This window comes from Lissotriton helveticus, chromosome 8, assembly GCF_964261635.1.
Source record: "Lissotriton helveticus chromosome 8, aLisHel1.1, whole genome shotgun sequence".
NCBI classification, from domain to species: Eukaryota; Metazoa; Chordata; class Amphibia; order Caudata; family Salamandridae; genus Lissotriton; species Lissotriton helveticus.
The window spans coordinates 1,307,664,725-1,307,681,027 of NC_136069.1; the positions used below are offsets into that span (position 1 = coordinate 1,307,664,725).

The 16,303-nt window shown below is 45.2% G+C and overlaps 1 protein-coding gene across 11 annotated transcripts in view; it reads right to left on the minus strand.

The window, feature by feature from the left end:
* Positions 1 to 16,303, minus strand: part of LOC144773327 (uncharacterized) — a 756,158-nt gene that overhangs the window by 255,426 nt on the left and 484,429 nt on the right. For 7 of the 11 annotated variants that reach the window (XR_013599951.1, XR_013599950.1, XR_013599952.1 and 4 more), the window contains exons 2-3: positions 6,229 to 6,309; positions 4,660 to 4,704 (exon numbers count right to left, since the gene is read on the minus strand). Coding sequence is in view for 2 of the 11 variants with exons in the window: in XM_078658285.1 (XP_078514411.1) it covers positions 4,660 to 4,704; positions 6,229 to 6,309 (126 nt within the window). In the remaining 9 variants the exon portion in view is untranslated. Of the gene's footprint in view, positions 1 to 4,659; positions 4,705 to 6,134; positions 6,310 to 16,303 lie in introns of all 11 variants that reach the window. The other 4 variants (XR_013599956.1, XR_013599953.1, XR_013599954.1 and 1 more) reach the window with 2 other exon arrangements.

Consider the following 16,303-nt stretch of genomic DNA (forward strand, 5'->3'; position numbering starts at 1 on the left):
GGGCTCCATGCAGAGGTTGGAGATGACAGAGGACAGTACTGGGTACTTCTCAGGTGGTAGGGATATTTTTCTGGTTCTGAAGCTGCCCATGTGAATGAACTACTGCCGCCTGGGAAGATAGGAGGAAAATTAGTGAAGGACACCCAACGAATCCCATTTGAAACTCCAAAGTGTGGAAGATGGTGGCATGATAGACTGTGTCAAAGGCAATTTAGAGGTTCAGAAATATCAGGGGGCAGGGATAATCTTCATCTGGGGGCTTGAGGGCATCCTCTATGATGATGTGTGTGTGTGTGTATAGATGGACATGTATCATGCAGACTTATTATTTTCTTTTTTCACTTCTTAGTCTCCAGTATGATTGTTTCGCGGCTGGGATGTGCCAAGAGCCACCAGGGATGGTAAGTTTGCAATATAATCAGGGGTGCGGGTCATGATGGCTTTGTAAATGATGCAGATGATGTGGGTCGGCAGGTGGAGTAAATGGAATGGCATCAAGATGGTGATGATCATATTTCTTCAGGCCCCGGATGAGACATGCTGTGGCATGTGGAATGCCCTTGGGGAAAGCAGTCTGAGAGTCCATGTATCAGGGCTTTAGCACCATTCACAATGCAAGAGTATAACTGTTTGAAAAGCAGTTCTGAAGTCAATTTCTAGAAAGAAAAAATATTTTACTTTCTTTAGTCTTCGTGTTGCAGCATGATCCGAAGCCATATTGGTAGTTGTGCAGGAGATGGTTAGTACTAATGTGATCTTAGTGTTCAGCATTGACTGCTTTTTAAATGATGTTGCTGTTGAATTGTAGGTGAGTGATGGGTCAGTAGCGGGCAAAAGCCATCAGTGTTAAGTGTAGGTTTCTTTACAAATGGGAGAATCAGGTCTGTTTTGAGACCTTCTAGGAAGCTGCCTTGATTGAGGCAGGCATTGAAAATTGTAAGTAGGGGGTGAGAGAGCTTTGATGAGAGACAATGATAAGACATCATCTTCTTTGGTAGTTGCCTTGAGGGAGTTGAGTTTGTCAGCGAGAAAGGCTTTGAGGGATGTCCTTTGCCGGATCCATCGAGAAAGAGTGGGCATAAGAGAAGAAGCAGATTTGGTGTTATAACTATGCTGTCTTATCTTCTGTATTTTATCACTGAAAAAAGGACTGCCCCAACAGGGTTTGTAGGTCTCCTAGCTATCGCATAAGCGATGCTCTGCGAGATATTTAGTAAGGGGCTTTTGAAAATGCTCCCAAAGGCTGCTGGCGGATCGGGTACAGTGCATGTGCGCCGGGCGCGCGCACCATTTGTCAGCCTGCGTGATCACTTTCGCGGCCGCTTTGATGTTCTCAGTGAGCCGCGTGGCCACTGAGAACATCAAAGCGGCCACGAACGTGATCACCATTTGCCATCCGAAGGATTCTGTAAGTCTGCTACAAGCGCTGCAGTTTACTTCACAGTGCATGTGCGCTGGGCGTGCGCACCATTTGTCAGCCTTTGTGATCACTTTCGCCGCCGCTTTGATGTTCTCAGTGAGCCGCGCGCCCACTGAGAACATCAAAGCGGTCGTGAAAGTGATCACACACACCCTGTACTGCTTCCTTCCCAAGTGTTGCTTCCCACTACTCGCTTAAAACCAGCATCTTCGCATTCAAAGCACAGCACTCATGCCCATACCCATCAGGAGAATATTGTCACAAACTACCCTTTTAGTCACAACGCAGCTTTACATCAATCATTTGAAGCCAAGCCCAACACTGCCACCTTGCAAGAGCAGGTACACCAAACACATGCATGCACACAATGATCCAAACATAAGCATTGACTCATTCACCAATCTCTCACATTCAGCATGAGCATGTAGCCACACAAGCACTCTCTTATCCAGTTTGAGCAACACCATATCCAGCCTTCATTAGCATGGCTACATCTTGCACCGACCCATCAACAAAGATGGCATCTTTGGACTTCTCCAAGGTGATACTTTAGCTGAGCCAGACCTTGCAGCTTCCCTCTCATGACCCTTGTTATAATAAATGCAAATGCATTTGTTTTGGTAAGAATTACCCCTTCAGAAGACCACATTTTAGTAAGTGATGGTAGAGCGTGATGCCATACACTGTTAATTTAAAAATGTACCGCATATGTGAGATTGGCATACGAAACATTCAGAACCAGATACAATTTGATTGATAAATGTGCACTGTTCAATCAATGCCTCCCTGCAGCATCGGTGGAAGAGACATGGCACCCTCGATCAAGTTCAGGTTTGCCTCATGTGGCAGAGGACCACCCATCACACTTCCACAGAAAAGTGGGAGGGTCAGTGGGTTCCATTACCTTTCATGAAAAATAGCTACATTGTTATCAATTTGACACATTTGCCTCAGAGTCATTTACATGTGTATTTGTTCTCTATGTGCTGCACAACTGATGGCCATGTATGCATTTTTAATTTTCTCCTTTCTTTTCCACGTTTCCGCACAAGCAGAACCCAATTATACAGCCATGTGCAGCTGGAAACTGATGTGTCCTAGCAGAGAAACACCCCACTTGAGGAAAGGAATGGCCTCTTGCATCTCACTGCAATAATCCTTTCCTCTGGGCACCTCGTTGCAGACAGGAGAAGCCCGGACTTACTTGGCCAGCTAGCTACACTTCACACCTGTTGTTACATCTCCCATTATAGTCAGAGTAGAACCTTTTACTCCTCCACATGCAGGTTCCCATTGACTGAGACCAACCCTTGGAGTCATGCACCGCTGCCACATGATGCACTGTTCTGGGGTCTGTCCTCGTTAGGATCTTGTCTTCAAGTTCTGTGCTCTTTTCTTTGTGGCCTGCTGTGAGCCTCTATGAAGGAACATGTCCACATTGATTTCTCTTTCCCAGGGGTCACTACTGTGTCCCTTATCTTGCCCACCAACCCTCTAGCTGTGGAGCAGGTTGGGTGCAGTATTCCCGCAGCCTCCAAATTCCACTTTATTTTCACCTGTTGCTATGGGAATATATTGTCTCTGGTCGCCCCGAATGCTCTTTCCAAGGCTCCCCATGACGATCTTCAGGGGCAATCTGATGTGAGGAAAGTACTCTTCTGCTACATCGTCCCTACTTTTCCTGGCTCCTGCTCCGGGCACAGTTTTCTCTCCCAGCATCGCTGGTACCCAGAGCAGTCACTACTCTCTCTCTAGCATCATCCTTTACTATTAACTCCTTTTTCTCCTTTGCAAGTAACTTTTATCTCTCCACTACATTATAATTTGCTAATCATAGATCCTTAAGAACAGTATGTTATGCAGCGCCTGATATGCATTTTCGAATACCTTGTTTTTCCAATAGAAATGCCATTCATAAACACTATATCCAGGCACCACTGCAGGGGCTACTCTGTGGTGTGCAGAGAGTGACAAAGCTTACCAAATGATCAAGTTGACACTCTCTATTACCAGACTCATACACCTCAAGCACCAATGAAATAGGCAATTGGGCAGTGAAGAAGAAATACTCCTCTGGGTTGACCCAAAATCAAAATGACGCTGGTTTTCCAAAGCTGTGGCTGAAAGAACAAACCAGTGGGTAAAGGGGACATATCCTTTTTCCCTATCACACATAGAGTGCCTTAGGGCTCCATACTGTCACCTGTCATTTTCAACATTTACATGGAGTCGTTTGGTGCTCTACTGACAGATAACAGCATTAAGAGCCACCAATGCCGATGATGCACAACTGTATTTGAAGGTCTTCTCTGCTTACCACATCCAGTGACTCAGACTCTGCCTGCACATCACCCAGATCTGGCTGCCCATCACTTACCTGAAGCTCAACACAACCAAGACAGAATTCATAGTATTTGCCAAGAACAGCAAACAGGATACACTACAAACCTGGCTCAAGGACACAAACCTGGGTTATTAGGTGAAACCCTAATCAAGAAACAGCCAGAATCCTTGTTTGGGTGACGCAAAAAAAGTCACTAAATTAACCAGTCCTTATCCCTCTGGTAGCTATGCTCAAAAGCAGTCAGGTTCGATTGAAGGTCCATGCTCATGTCGTAACTGTAAGAGGGAAGCTTGGCCAGTAAACAGACATTCCATCAGCTCCCCAAACACTACTAACCACCCAGCTACAACACTCTTAAATGCATATATTTTAAGGCAAGATCATTACCCAAACACTCCATCGAAATCTGGGGCCTGATCAGGGATGAGACTACAAATCCAGTTTGTATCACAAAGACTTGGTTCAATGAGAATTCCCCCTGACATTGTCGTCTCTCTGCCTCCTAACTATAATAAATTAAAATGCGACAGAGTAGGATGCCAGAGCTGGTGCATGGCATAACCTTTAAAGATATGAGCATCTGTTCAAAAGAATGCTGTTCATCATCTGCTGATGGGGAATGTTAGTATTTCAACTATCCCTCACGGAACAGAGGCTGATGAATGATACTATTGTCTATAGACCACCAGGCTATAACACTCACTGCGCTGACAAGCTGTTTTGCTTACACTACCCCATGTTAAAACATGACATGTACATGGTAATTGGTGACTTTAATTTACATTAAAAAAATTACTCAAGAAATTAGCTGCCTTACAAACTCTGCGGGTCATACCTTAGACTTGTTATTTTCTAATTTCAATAGCATAACAAATATTTACATTTCCCCACTCACATTGTCTGATCACTCCAGTGTAAGCTTCTCGATTTCTCTTCCTCTCTGTCAAAAACAAATTAAAAAAAGCTTGTTTATCCCGTCCGTGGTTTGTTCCTCATACGCTTCCTTTCAATATGCCCATATCTTTTCCACACACACACAACCACACACATGCACACATACACACACACACACACACACACACAACCACACAGATACACACATACAACCACACACACAAACACAGCCGCACACAACCACACGCACACAACCCCACACACAACCACACACACAACCACTCACACACACACACAGCCACAACCACACACACAACCACACACACAACCACACACACAACCACACACACACAACCACACACACACAACCACACACACACAACCACACACACAACCACACACACAACCACAACACACACACAACCACACACACAAACTCACCCAACCACACACCCCCAACACACACACACAACCACACACACAACCACAACCACACACACACAACCACAACCACACGTAAAACCACACAACCAGACACACGCAACCACACACAACCACACAAACAAGCACACACAGACACACACACAACCACACACACACAACCACACGCACAACCACACAACAACACACACAACCACACACACAACCACACACACAACTACACACAACCACACAAACAAGCACACACAGACACACACCACACACACAAAACCACACACACAACCACATACACAACCACACACACACAACCACAAGCACATATACAACCACACACAACCACAGAACCACACACACAACCACACACATCTACAACCACACACACAACCACAAGCACACAACCACACACACAACCACAAGCACGACACACACACAACCACAAACCCACACAACCACACACCCACACAACCACACACACAACCACAACCACACATACAACCACACACAACTACAATTTCACCAGGCACACACCACCAGCCATCAATGCACGCTTTCACCAGGCACACACACAACTAACCGTCAGTGCACGCTACCACCAGGCACACACACCACCAGCCAGCAGTGCACACTTCCACCAGGCACACACACCACCAGCCATCAGTGCACAATTTCTGCAGGCACACACACCACCAGCCATCAGTGCACACATCAATTGTTAACGCCTCCACAATTAACTATTGTAGCAATCGCAGTATGGCACACTCTACTTTTAAACATATTCATCTAAAGCGCAGTATGCCACCATTGCTACAAAAAGAAATACACATTTTTTGGCCTACAATTTAAAGACTTTTGTTGCAATTGGTGTTGCAATATTTAGCAATGCCAATAGCTCAAACTTAATTAATGCTTGTTTTCTTGAGGACACAGGCACACATTTTCAATTACCAATGTGTACACACACACAATCCAAATTCCCCCCCCCCCCCAAGGGTCAAAGGAATGTAAAGTAGGGCATAAAAGATACTGATTGCTTACCTCATATAGAATAAACGTTATCGTCCTGTAGGACACATCACATTTCACTTTCATACATTTAAGGTGCTGATGAAGGAAATAGCTAATCTCAGACCTGTGATATTATAGTTAACCGCTACTCTCTTTTGACTGAGATCCCGGCGTCTAGCTTGTTCCTTCCTCACGACCAGAAAACCTGAAGGAAGAAAGAAGAAGACGGAGAAGTGATTAATATTATTGTTTCAACACAAAGACTCTTCTATATATACCTGTAATTAACGCACTACAATCTGAATAAAGACGCCATTGCGAACTATATTAAGCCTCATCACCTATAGATCCGACCCAGTCTTCCACAGTCACCTTTAAGTCGTTTTTAGCTTTATTTGGGTGTTCTTCAAACAAGGTGAAACATTTGCTCAGACTCTATTAAGGCCCATGACTGGTGGACTAGCATATGACTTTCACCTCCTACAAAAAACAATCCTTAAATACTTAGATATATTTTTAAAATGCTGACAAAATGGCTCCTTTCTTGCTGTGAAAATATTTGTTTAGTTATTTGTGCAAAAGCATGTTACACAGCAAGCACTGTTCTTTATGCAGCAGTCATTTTAAGAAGGTCCCAAAAGTAGAGACAAATCCCTGACACTCTTCTTACATTTACTATTCTTACTCCAATCTAAACAACTGTAGGGAAAGTGTTGGACTTTGGAGACATTGGATTTATTATTCCCACTCCAGGCTTAGCAAAAATAGGTAAAGTGTTGGATTTCAGAGGGTTTAGATTGACTATTCCCACTCCAGGCTAATAAACAATAGGGATCGCGGTGGACTTTGGAGGTGTTAGATTCACGACCTCCAATACAATCTAACCAACAGTAGGGAAAGTGTTGGGTTTTGGAGAGTATAGATGTAATATTCCCACTTAAGAGTAAGCAACAGTAGGGAAAGCGCTGGTCTTCTGAGGAGTTACAATTACTATTTCCACTCCAATCTAAACAAAAGTAGGGAAAGTGTTGGACTTTGGACGGGGTACATTTATTTTTCCCACTCTAGTCTAAGCAACAGTAGGGAAAAGTTTAGACTTCGGAGGGTTACATTTACTATTTCTACTCCAGTTTAAGCAACAGTAGGGAAAGTGTTAGACTTTGAAGGGGTTAAGTTTGCTATTCCTGCTTCAGTCTAAGAAACTGTAGGGAAAGTGTTGGACTTCGATCAGGTTAAATTTACTATTCCCACTCCAATCTAAGCAACAGTAGGGAGAATGTTGGACTTTGGGGGGATTAGATTCACTAGTCCCACTCCAGTTCACGCAACAGTAGGGAACCTGCAGGACTTTGGAAGTGTTAGATTTACTATTAACACGTCAGTTTAAGCAACAGTAGGGAAAGTGTATGACTTGAAAAAGATTTCAAATATGAATACAAGCCCTATGAATGAGCTAACAATCTTTTAACACTTAATATAAAACATTATTAAATTACAGCATACAGAAATATATATTCTCAAGAGTGGAAGAGCCAAGCACATCTTGCATAATGTAAGCAAGGGTAGGCAAGGAAAATACAGGGTGGGTGAGTCAAGCACAGGTGAGCACATGGTGGTCCAGATGATGACCGGTTAGGTTAAGCAAGTAATTTGAGGTCTGTGGGGGCGGCAATCACAACTTCCATAAGGCAAAGAGAAGGTGTGCATGGCATGTACATGATGGATAAATCCCGCACATTGAAAGTACAGTGGGCACCAAAAGGTCAGGAAACCATAGGATTTTTAAGAGGCTTTTGTAGGATGGACCAGGCCTCCTGGGCATTTGGGAGATGCAGAATATATGTTAGTGCAGTTTTCTAGCATTTGGGTGTCCCCTAAAACATCCCTCAAGATAGTACATGCATAGACATTGGGGAAAAACAATGTTGTTCAGAAAAAAGCCTTATATGGAAGGTGCGTTAAAAAAAAAAGATTCCACCCCTGTTTCTCTTCTTTCCAAAACAATGGACCACCAACAAAAGACTTTGTGCGTGGTCTGGGATTTATGCTCGGTCTCAACTTTATGCGTGGTCTGACTTCCTCAGATAACAACAGAGACACTGACTGTAATACTGTACCAGAATTCAAAGACTGTGTTAATTTTCACTAAATGTAATTAAAGCTTTGCTTCACTGCAATATGAAACACAGGCAACCTCACCTCTGTGTCTTGATACCTTTCATTGAAAAACACACAAACAATATAAAGGGGCCATCTAGTGAATACTGTCACACTAGATCTCAAAACCTCTCCTGACATCAACAAACATTCTATAATACCTTTTTTTTATTAGAAAGATGCTGCCATGGGCTTAGAGAATCGTTTTCTTTCTTAGACTGGATAGTCCCTTTAAGGGGTATGAGGTAATCAGATTTTAAAAAAATCAGACTACACCACGCTTAATGCATAACCACAACTATTTAAGGTCACCCACGGTATGAGAAGCGCAGTTACGACAACATTTTTTTAATAGGGTTTGAGGAAGTGCCTGAACAAGAAGACAGAACGTGAGGAGGTTACACCTGGACACAATCACACTAGACATACATCTCAAAGTCAGTATGTATCATGGTAGTGTGCTTTATTTTGAAAAACACTTTTTATCAAGCCACTCATATCCCTTTCTTTTCTTGGCCATCTCCTTCTGAGTCTTAAATTCCATGAGATTGTATTCAACACCTCTTCTTCAGTGGCCAGGAAACCTGTTTATTATTCACAGTCTGTTGAAACCTAGTATCCATGAGTGACCCCCATCTCCCCCCCTTCGCCTCCAACCTCACTTTTTCACCTGTAGTATTCATTAACTGCTTGCGCTCCTATGCCTGTGGGATCTTTATCTTGTGTTCTGCAGGGCATCTGCCTTTCACCATCTGTTTGGCAAACCCAGTATTAGGGACTCATGCTACCTCTGGTTCACACAGACAAGGCTGGACTCCATTATGAGACTGTGAGCTTGTCTTCCCAGACTTAACACATTTAGGCACACATACTCACCGTTCACATAAAACAACTCCCACACATTCACAACCACTCACACACAATTTGATTCAGATAATTAGCTGCATAATTAGCTTGCACATTTACCTCATATTAATAGCTAGAAAACATGGATTTGAACTGGCCCTTCTGGACTGCTGATGGACACCCCTTGTCCACAATAATCTCTCAAAAGTCAGAAAAAGTTATATTCACGCACACAGTGAAAGGCATAAAAACATGAGGCGATGTTGCAGATTACAAAACTGATGACGGAGTTCAATTTTTATTGGACAACTAAACTACAGACATTCAAACCTGATTTTACCAGCAGGGGGATTTAATTAATCGTGGTAGGTGGATTTCAGAACATAAAATGATTGTTTGTAGAGCACTCACTGCCTCAAGGGGGCTTATTGGTATTTTCTAATATTTTAATCATGAAAAGGATTCCCCCCCCCCCGCACAACTGTAGGATCAATTTTTCCTCTGTCTAATTTACTCCAACCCAAAGTTCTGTTCGAGAACCATGCAGTGGATTTCGAGCTTTAGCGCACTCTGCCCCCTTGAAAAGTCGATGGAATAAGTGGAGTGCGTATGTCATTCAACAAGATTAATGCTGCAACTCGGATGTCTACATGAAACTTGCCAAATGGACACAGGTGGGCTGGGACTGGTAGAAGTAGTAGGTTACAACACAATAAGAGAATTGAGGGTCGACGAGGCCTGTTGGGTTCAACTAGGTTTATCTGGCCTTTCCTGGTTTTCGGTCATCCAAAGATTTTGAGATCTCATCTCACCCTCAACTTATCAAGGCATGCTTCATCATTTGAAGACCTCTCACACCGGGCTAGGAGCAATGCCAACCCGGCTGACTTGACCGAGGGAAGTTAATCTAGCCCTGTGAGTTTTTATAAATTACTGTGAAAACATAGAGAGGCTTCAAAGTAGCTGCTCCGTTTCTCACAGGAATGTGCTGCTCCCCAGGGCAGAGGTAGTTTGCGGTTGCCCTGGGGGAAGTGCATTCACCCTAATTCGGTGCATTTTCCTTGACTACGCAAGGCGAACATTTTAAAAGGTATGGCCGGCGCAATTAAAGAAAATGTGCCGTATGTGTAATAGGGCCCTAGGTGTAGGTCTAATGTTACCATGTCTTTTTTTTTTTTAATACTTTTTATTAACAAACTCAGCATAACGATCACATTGCAGATGAGGGGCGAGTCTGACATCATTACTACAATAGGCAATAGGGATAATTACAGAATATAGCCTGAAAGTCTAGGGCGAAGGGGAATCCTCATTACATACAGCAAGGGGAGGGTGACATATATCCCCCCGATAGACATTCCACAAATCCCATATTCGAGTCCACTTCTTAGGGCACCCTCGGGACACAAACACTGTTTTCTCCCTGAACATGGACCAATCCAAATCTTTCTCCCAGTCTCGCACTGTAGGCGGGAGTAGCGCTCCCCACCTCTGAGCAAAATTCCTCTTGGCAATCATGAGCCCCAAAGTAGCCCACTGTATCGTGTAGGTATTAAGATCATTTGGCTTCCATATATTTAATAAGCATCTACAGGCGTTTACTCGAAGATGCGTGGACAAGACTGCATTAATGGTGTTGTGTATGAGACGCCAGTAGGATTGTATGGATTCGCATTCCCAAATTATATGCATAAAAGTGGATTCCTGTACACACCCCCGTCGGCACTCACCCCCGTCCAATCTCCCCAATTGTTGCCATGTCTTAGAGAGAGAGCACAAGCACTCTAGCACTGGTTACCACTGGTAAACTGCACAGAGTCTTAAGGCCAACAAAAACAAATTCAGAAAACAGGAGGGGTGAAGGCTGTGTTCTTTGTCCCCGCTATCGCCTTCCATAGTGCTTGCTTTCCGGTCCACCGCAGCTGGTGCTGTTTGTGTGGAGAAAGCTTCGGCTCCATTTCCGGCTAGGAGCGGGTCAGCACTCTAGTTGTTGCTCCCATTTCCGGTGATAAGACCGATGATGCGAAGGACGCGTGCAGCGGATGCGCAGCTGGCGTGGGCCGAAGGGCCGTCGCCAGGAGTCAGGACCCCTAGTTCGGCTAAGGTAATTAATACAGCCTCTCAGCGCCATTGTTATTCAATAGCCACCTTACTTCAATTACGAGCACAGTATAAAACCAGCCCCCCTCCAAACAAACCCTGGACGAATAGCTATCCACCTTCGCTAGAAGGCCCCGTGGCTTGCTATACGTGTCACTTTCATACTAATGATGACCCCAGGTCTTGTACCAGGAATAGTCCCCCCCCCCAACACGACTGAGCATGTGCTAAAAAAGCTTTCCCAGTAACATAAGGTCGCTACCTAAACATGCAACGGAGATATGGGATACAATCACCTCCCGGTCCCCGGAAAAATGTTTCTTAACAAAAACATGCTTAAATCCTTCCAATCTCGCAGCTATTGTACTAGCAATTCCAGAGAACTATAAACTCGTTAAACTTGATCAAGGTATTAAAAGGGGGTTATTACTGTAACCTTTAAAAACACTATAAATGTTACATGGAACACTACATTCTCTTCCGGCACTATGTGACTGGGTATTTTTAAAATAAAAGTTTGTGCTACAGATAATTGGAATCGAGCACTAATATACCGCCTGCCTGGCCCCAAGAAAAATTTCAGCCAACAGTTGGTGGGAAAAATAGCCAATTATGTCCTAGCTTCGAAGAAATTCCTTCTCCTTGGTGATTTTAATTTCCACGGGGAAGACCTCGCCAACATGGAGGTCACAAAACTATTAATTGACTTAGAGACCCTGGGACTCTCTCAAAGAATCAGAGGTCCCACCCACGGGCCACACTCTTGACCTACTATTCTCTAACGCTGATTGTGTGGATTGTAGCGGGGCTCAAATCACCATCATGTGGCCAGATCATCATTTAATTCCCTTTGAGGTACAGTCAGCATAAACCCTATCAAACACCAGGAATGGTAGACAAGTAGGTGACACCTATAGGCCATGGCATAAACTGACTATAGAATCCTTTCAGGAGGTTTTCAACCTCAACCTGCCCCAAAACAATCAATCGGTCTCGAACTTGCTGGAGTCCTTTAACTCTTTCCTGACTGCAGCTTTGGAATCACTGTCCCTCTCAGCCTTGCCGTGCCACCTATCACTGACCCTCGGCCCCCTGGTACACACCAGAGTTAAAAACTGAAAAAGCAAAATGTAAGAACTTAGAGCGACGCTGGCATAAGAACAAATGGACCCTTGACAAAGACTTGTACAGACAAACGCTGGCCCGTTACCACCACAACATCAAATCAGCGAGACGTAGCCATATCGTTAATCAAATTGATCAAGCAAGTAACTCGTCCAAAGCCCTTTTTAGGTTTTGACTAGCGATGCATGCGTACGAAGTACGCATGCGCTAGCAAAATCTAATGATATCCTCTAATCCTCTATGTGGGGTCGGGTATCAGCCCCCTCCTCCCATTGGCTAGCTCCATAAATGGAGGCTAGCCATTGGTAGAGGGCTCTGTCTGTCAATCCCAGACCAGATTCGCTAGCAAAATCTAATGATATCCTCTAATCCTCTATGTGGGGTCGGGTATCAGCCCCCTCCTCCCATTGGCTAGCTCCATAAATGGAGGCTAGCCATTGGTAGAGGGCTCTGTCTGTCAATCCCAGACCAGATTCGGGGGCGTTCCCGAGAATTTTTCCCTTTTGGCTACGTCACGCGACGTCAGCCGAAAGACGATTCTCAGAACGCCCCCGAATCTGGTCCGGCACCCGCCTTCCTGCTCGGGGCCGGGGAGTTTAGTGAAAAACAATAGCCGACAGGAAGCGAGGGCGGGAGCCTACCGCGCCTCGCAGGACGTCCTGAGTGAGAGGAGAGCCGGGCGGTGGAGAGTGCAGGCGGGGCTCCGGAGTTGCCGGGGCTCCGGAGTTGCAGGAGAGCCCCACGCTGCTTGGAGAGAACAATGGCCGACAGGAAGCGAGGGCGGGAGCCTACCGCGCCTCGCAGGACGTCCTGAGTGAGAGGAGAGCCGGGCGGTGGAGAGTGCAGGCGGGGCTCCGGAGTTGCAGGAGAGCCCCACGCTGCTTGGAGAGAACAATGGCCGACAGGAAGCGAGGGCGGGAGCCTACCGCGCCTCGCAGGACGTCCTGAGTGAGAGGAGAGCCGGGCGGTGGAGAGTGCAGGCGGGGGGCTCCGGAGTTGCAGGAGAGCCCCACGCTGCTTGGAGAGACACACCAGCCGTGTGTCCCACACCCGCCACCAAAGAGAGAGAGGAGCATCCGCCTGAGAGCCCGGTGAGTGTAAGTGCTAATGTTTTGCTTGCACTAGGGACACGGCCCGTTTTCCATTCTTAAAAGCCTATTTAAACCATGAGGGCGGTGGTAACAATCCTGGACAAGTTCAACAGAAACAGCTGTTTTCCGACCAAAATCTGGTATGCTAATAGAGGGTAGATAGTATATGCACTTTCGATTCCCAGATACAGAGAATGCGATAGGATGCAGGATCCTGATACGGAGAGTGAGAGCGTATGCACAGTATAAGCGCAGATAGAAATCATGGGGACTGTCTAGGTCCAGATAGTAATTCACGTATGTATGGATCGGGGAAGATGTCCATGTCTACAAATAAAAGAGCCGGGCGGTGGAGAGTGCAGGCGGGGCTCCGGAGTTGCAGGAGAGCCCCACGCTGCTTGGAGAGAACAATGGCCGACAGGAAGCGAGGGCGGGAGCCTACCGCGCCTCGCAGGACGTCCTGAGTGAGAGGAGAGCCGGGCGGTGGAGAGTGCAGGCGGGGGGCTCCGGAGTTGCAGGAGAGCCCCACGCTGCTTGGAGAGACACACCAGCCGTGTGTCCCACACCCGCCACCAAAGAGAGAGAGGAGCATCCGCCTGAGAGCCCGGTGAGTGTAAGTGCTAATGTTTTGCTTGCACTAGGGACACGGCCCGTTTTCCATTCTTAAAAGCCTATTTAAACCATGAGGGCGGTGGTAACAATCCTGGACAAGTTCAACAGAAACAGCTGTTTTCCGACCAAAATCTGGTATGCTAATAGAGGGTAGATAGTATATGCACTTTCGATTCCCAGATACAGAGAATGCGATAGGATGCAGGATCCTGATACGGAGAGTGAGAGCGTATGCACAGTATAAGCGCAGATAGAAATCATGGGGACTGTCTAGGTCCAGATAGTAATTCACGTATGTATGGATCGGGGAAGATGTCCATGTCTACAAATATATGCTCACGGATGTTACGTAGTACTATATGGGTAAGGTGTTTACAATGCCCATAGACAAATATTTTTGATCAATCTAGGTACCGTGGTATGCTACTGGATCTTATGCGGGTGCGGATCTTAAAGTAAACCTGACTTTGCTCCCTCCCCAACCTATCATTTCAAGCCCTTTCATCCATTCATTATAGCAATCCTGGGAACTGCCCCTTCCTCAGCCAATCACAGAATAACTGGCTCTTTCCCAGGACATGTGGGAGCTGCCTGGCGGGTTGTTTAAAATGCACGCGCCGTATGTTCAAAAAGGCTACTGTACATTTAATGTGTAAGTGCGAGATAACGGTCACTGCTGCGAGGTCAAAAACTGAATGGGCATAGTCTGTCGTATTTAATATGAAAGGTGGGTTCAAAAAATAACTTTCAGTGGCTGAGGGTTGCACTACTGTGCAGGACATCAACTTGTGTTGCTTTCAAGGAAGCCCGCTGCATGTCTTTTCCCATGCCTGATACATGCGAGTCTGACACTACCCCCTCCCACTGTCCGTTCCCGCCCCCCCTCCCGCTGCAGCATTTTGTTACCCACTTGTGCTCTTAAAGAAACCACTTGATGCATCTACTTCTGTTCCTGTCTGGCAGATTACATTTGTAGACGTTAGGTATGATCTTTAGTGGGGCTGGTTATGCGGAATCATGTACATGTTTGCAGTTATAAGAGATGAGTTACAGGGCATTAGGTACTGTCGAATTGCAGGGATGAGATGTTTAAAGGAGAGATTGTGATTTTCAGCCTCCATTAAGTTCCAGCCCAGATTACACAAGCGACAAGTGAAAACAAATGCAGGCATCGGCTGAAATACGTATAACGCAACGATTTTTTTTCTTCAAATGAAAAACTTCTAAGTGTAATTGTCCTATTTCAGCTATATATTTTTTTCTCTGGGGGGTAAATATGTATCCCTGTTAGGAAACCTTTTACAGTACACTGCTATAATTTAGTTGCCATTCGTATTACTTGTTAGATGTCTCAGTGGGAGAGGCCAAGGAGTGTATAATCATGACATCTCCAATCCATGCTTTATGTTTCTGAGTAAGTATGATGTACCCTGGCAGTTAGTGGAGGAAGATTAGAGAAGTGTTGCCAATTCGAATTTGGGTTGAAATAATTATAACACCAGTGCGTTTAGGTCTAATAGCGATGGTTTTAATGCACATAATCATTACTTTCAGTAAGGGCATACTACCATTTCGCACTGGTCTCTTTATTACCGGACTGCAGTGCCCATTATTAGCAATGTTCAAAAAGGCTACTGTACATTTATTGTGAAAGTACGAGAGAACGGTCACTGCTACGAGGTCAAAAACTGAATGGGCATAGTCTGTCGTATTTAATATAAAAGGTGGGTTCAAACAATAACTTTCAGTGTCAAAGGATTGCACTACTGTGCAGGACATCACATTGTGTTGCTTTCAAGGAAGCCCGCTGCATGTCTTTTCCCATGCCTAATACATACGAGTCTGACACTACTTAACCACCAGCTTAGAAGTAATGTCTAATCGGGGAATCTCGAGTTTACTGTATGGTACAGGCCTTTGTTTCTCCTGAAGGGCTGAAGAAGACTCACTTACATTTCCGGGAAGTATGTGCTATATTTGTACAGTTCCATCCTACAAACCTTCCAATTAATGTTTTTTCTGCAACAGCCCCTTATCTGGAAGGTCGTAGGCAGCGTCCTCTGTATTCCCACCCTCAGGCCATGCATCTGTGTTCTTCGGTTCATGGTTCAAGGTGTAGCGCTAACATGACTATCACAGATCTGTAATGGGGCTTTCAGCCTGCTAGGAAGGTCTGTCTAATAACACTGGTAAAAACTGTCTGACTACGGGTGTTACCCTACACCTCAAACCAGAAGGCCACTTAAAGTCATGGCACGAAGCACGCAG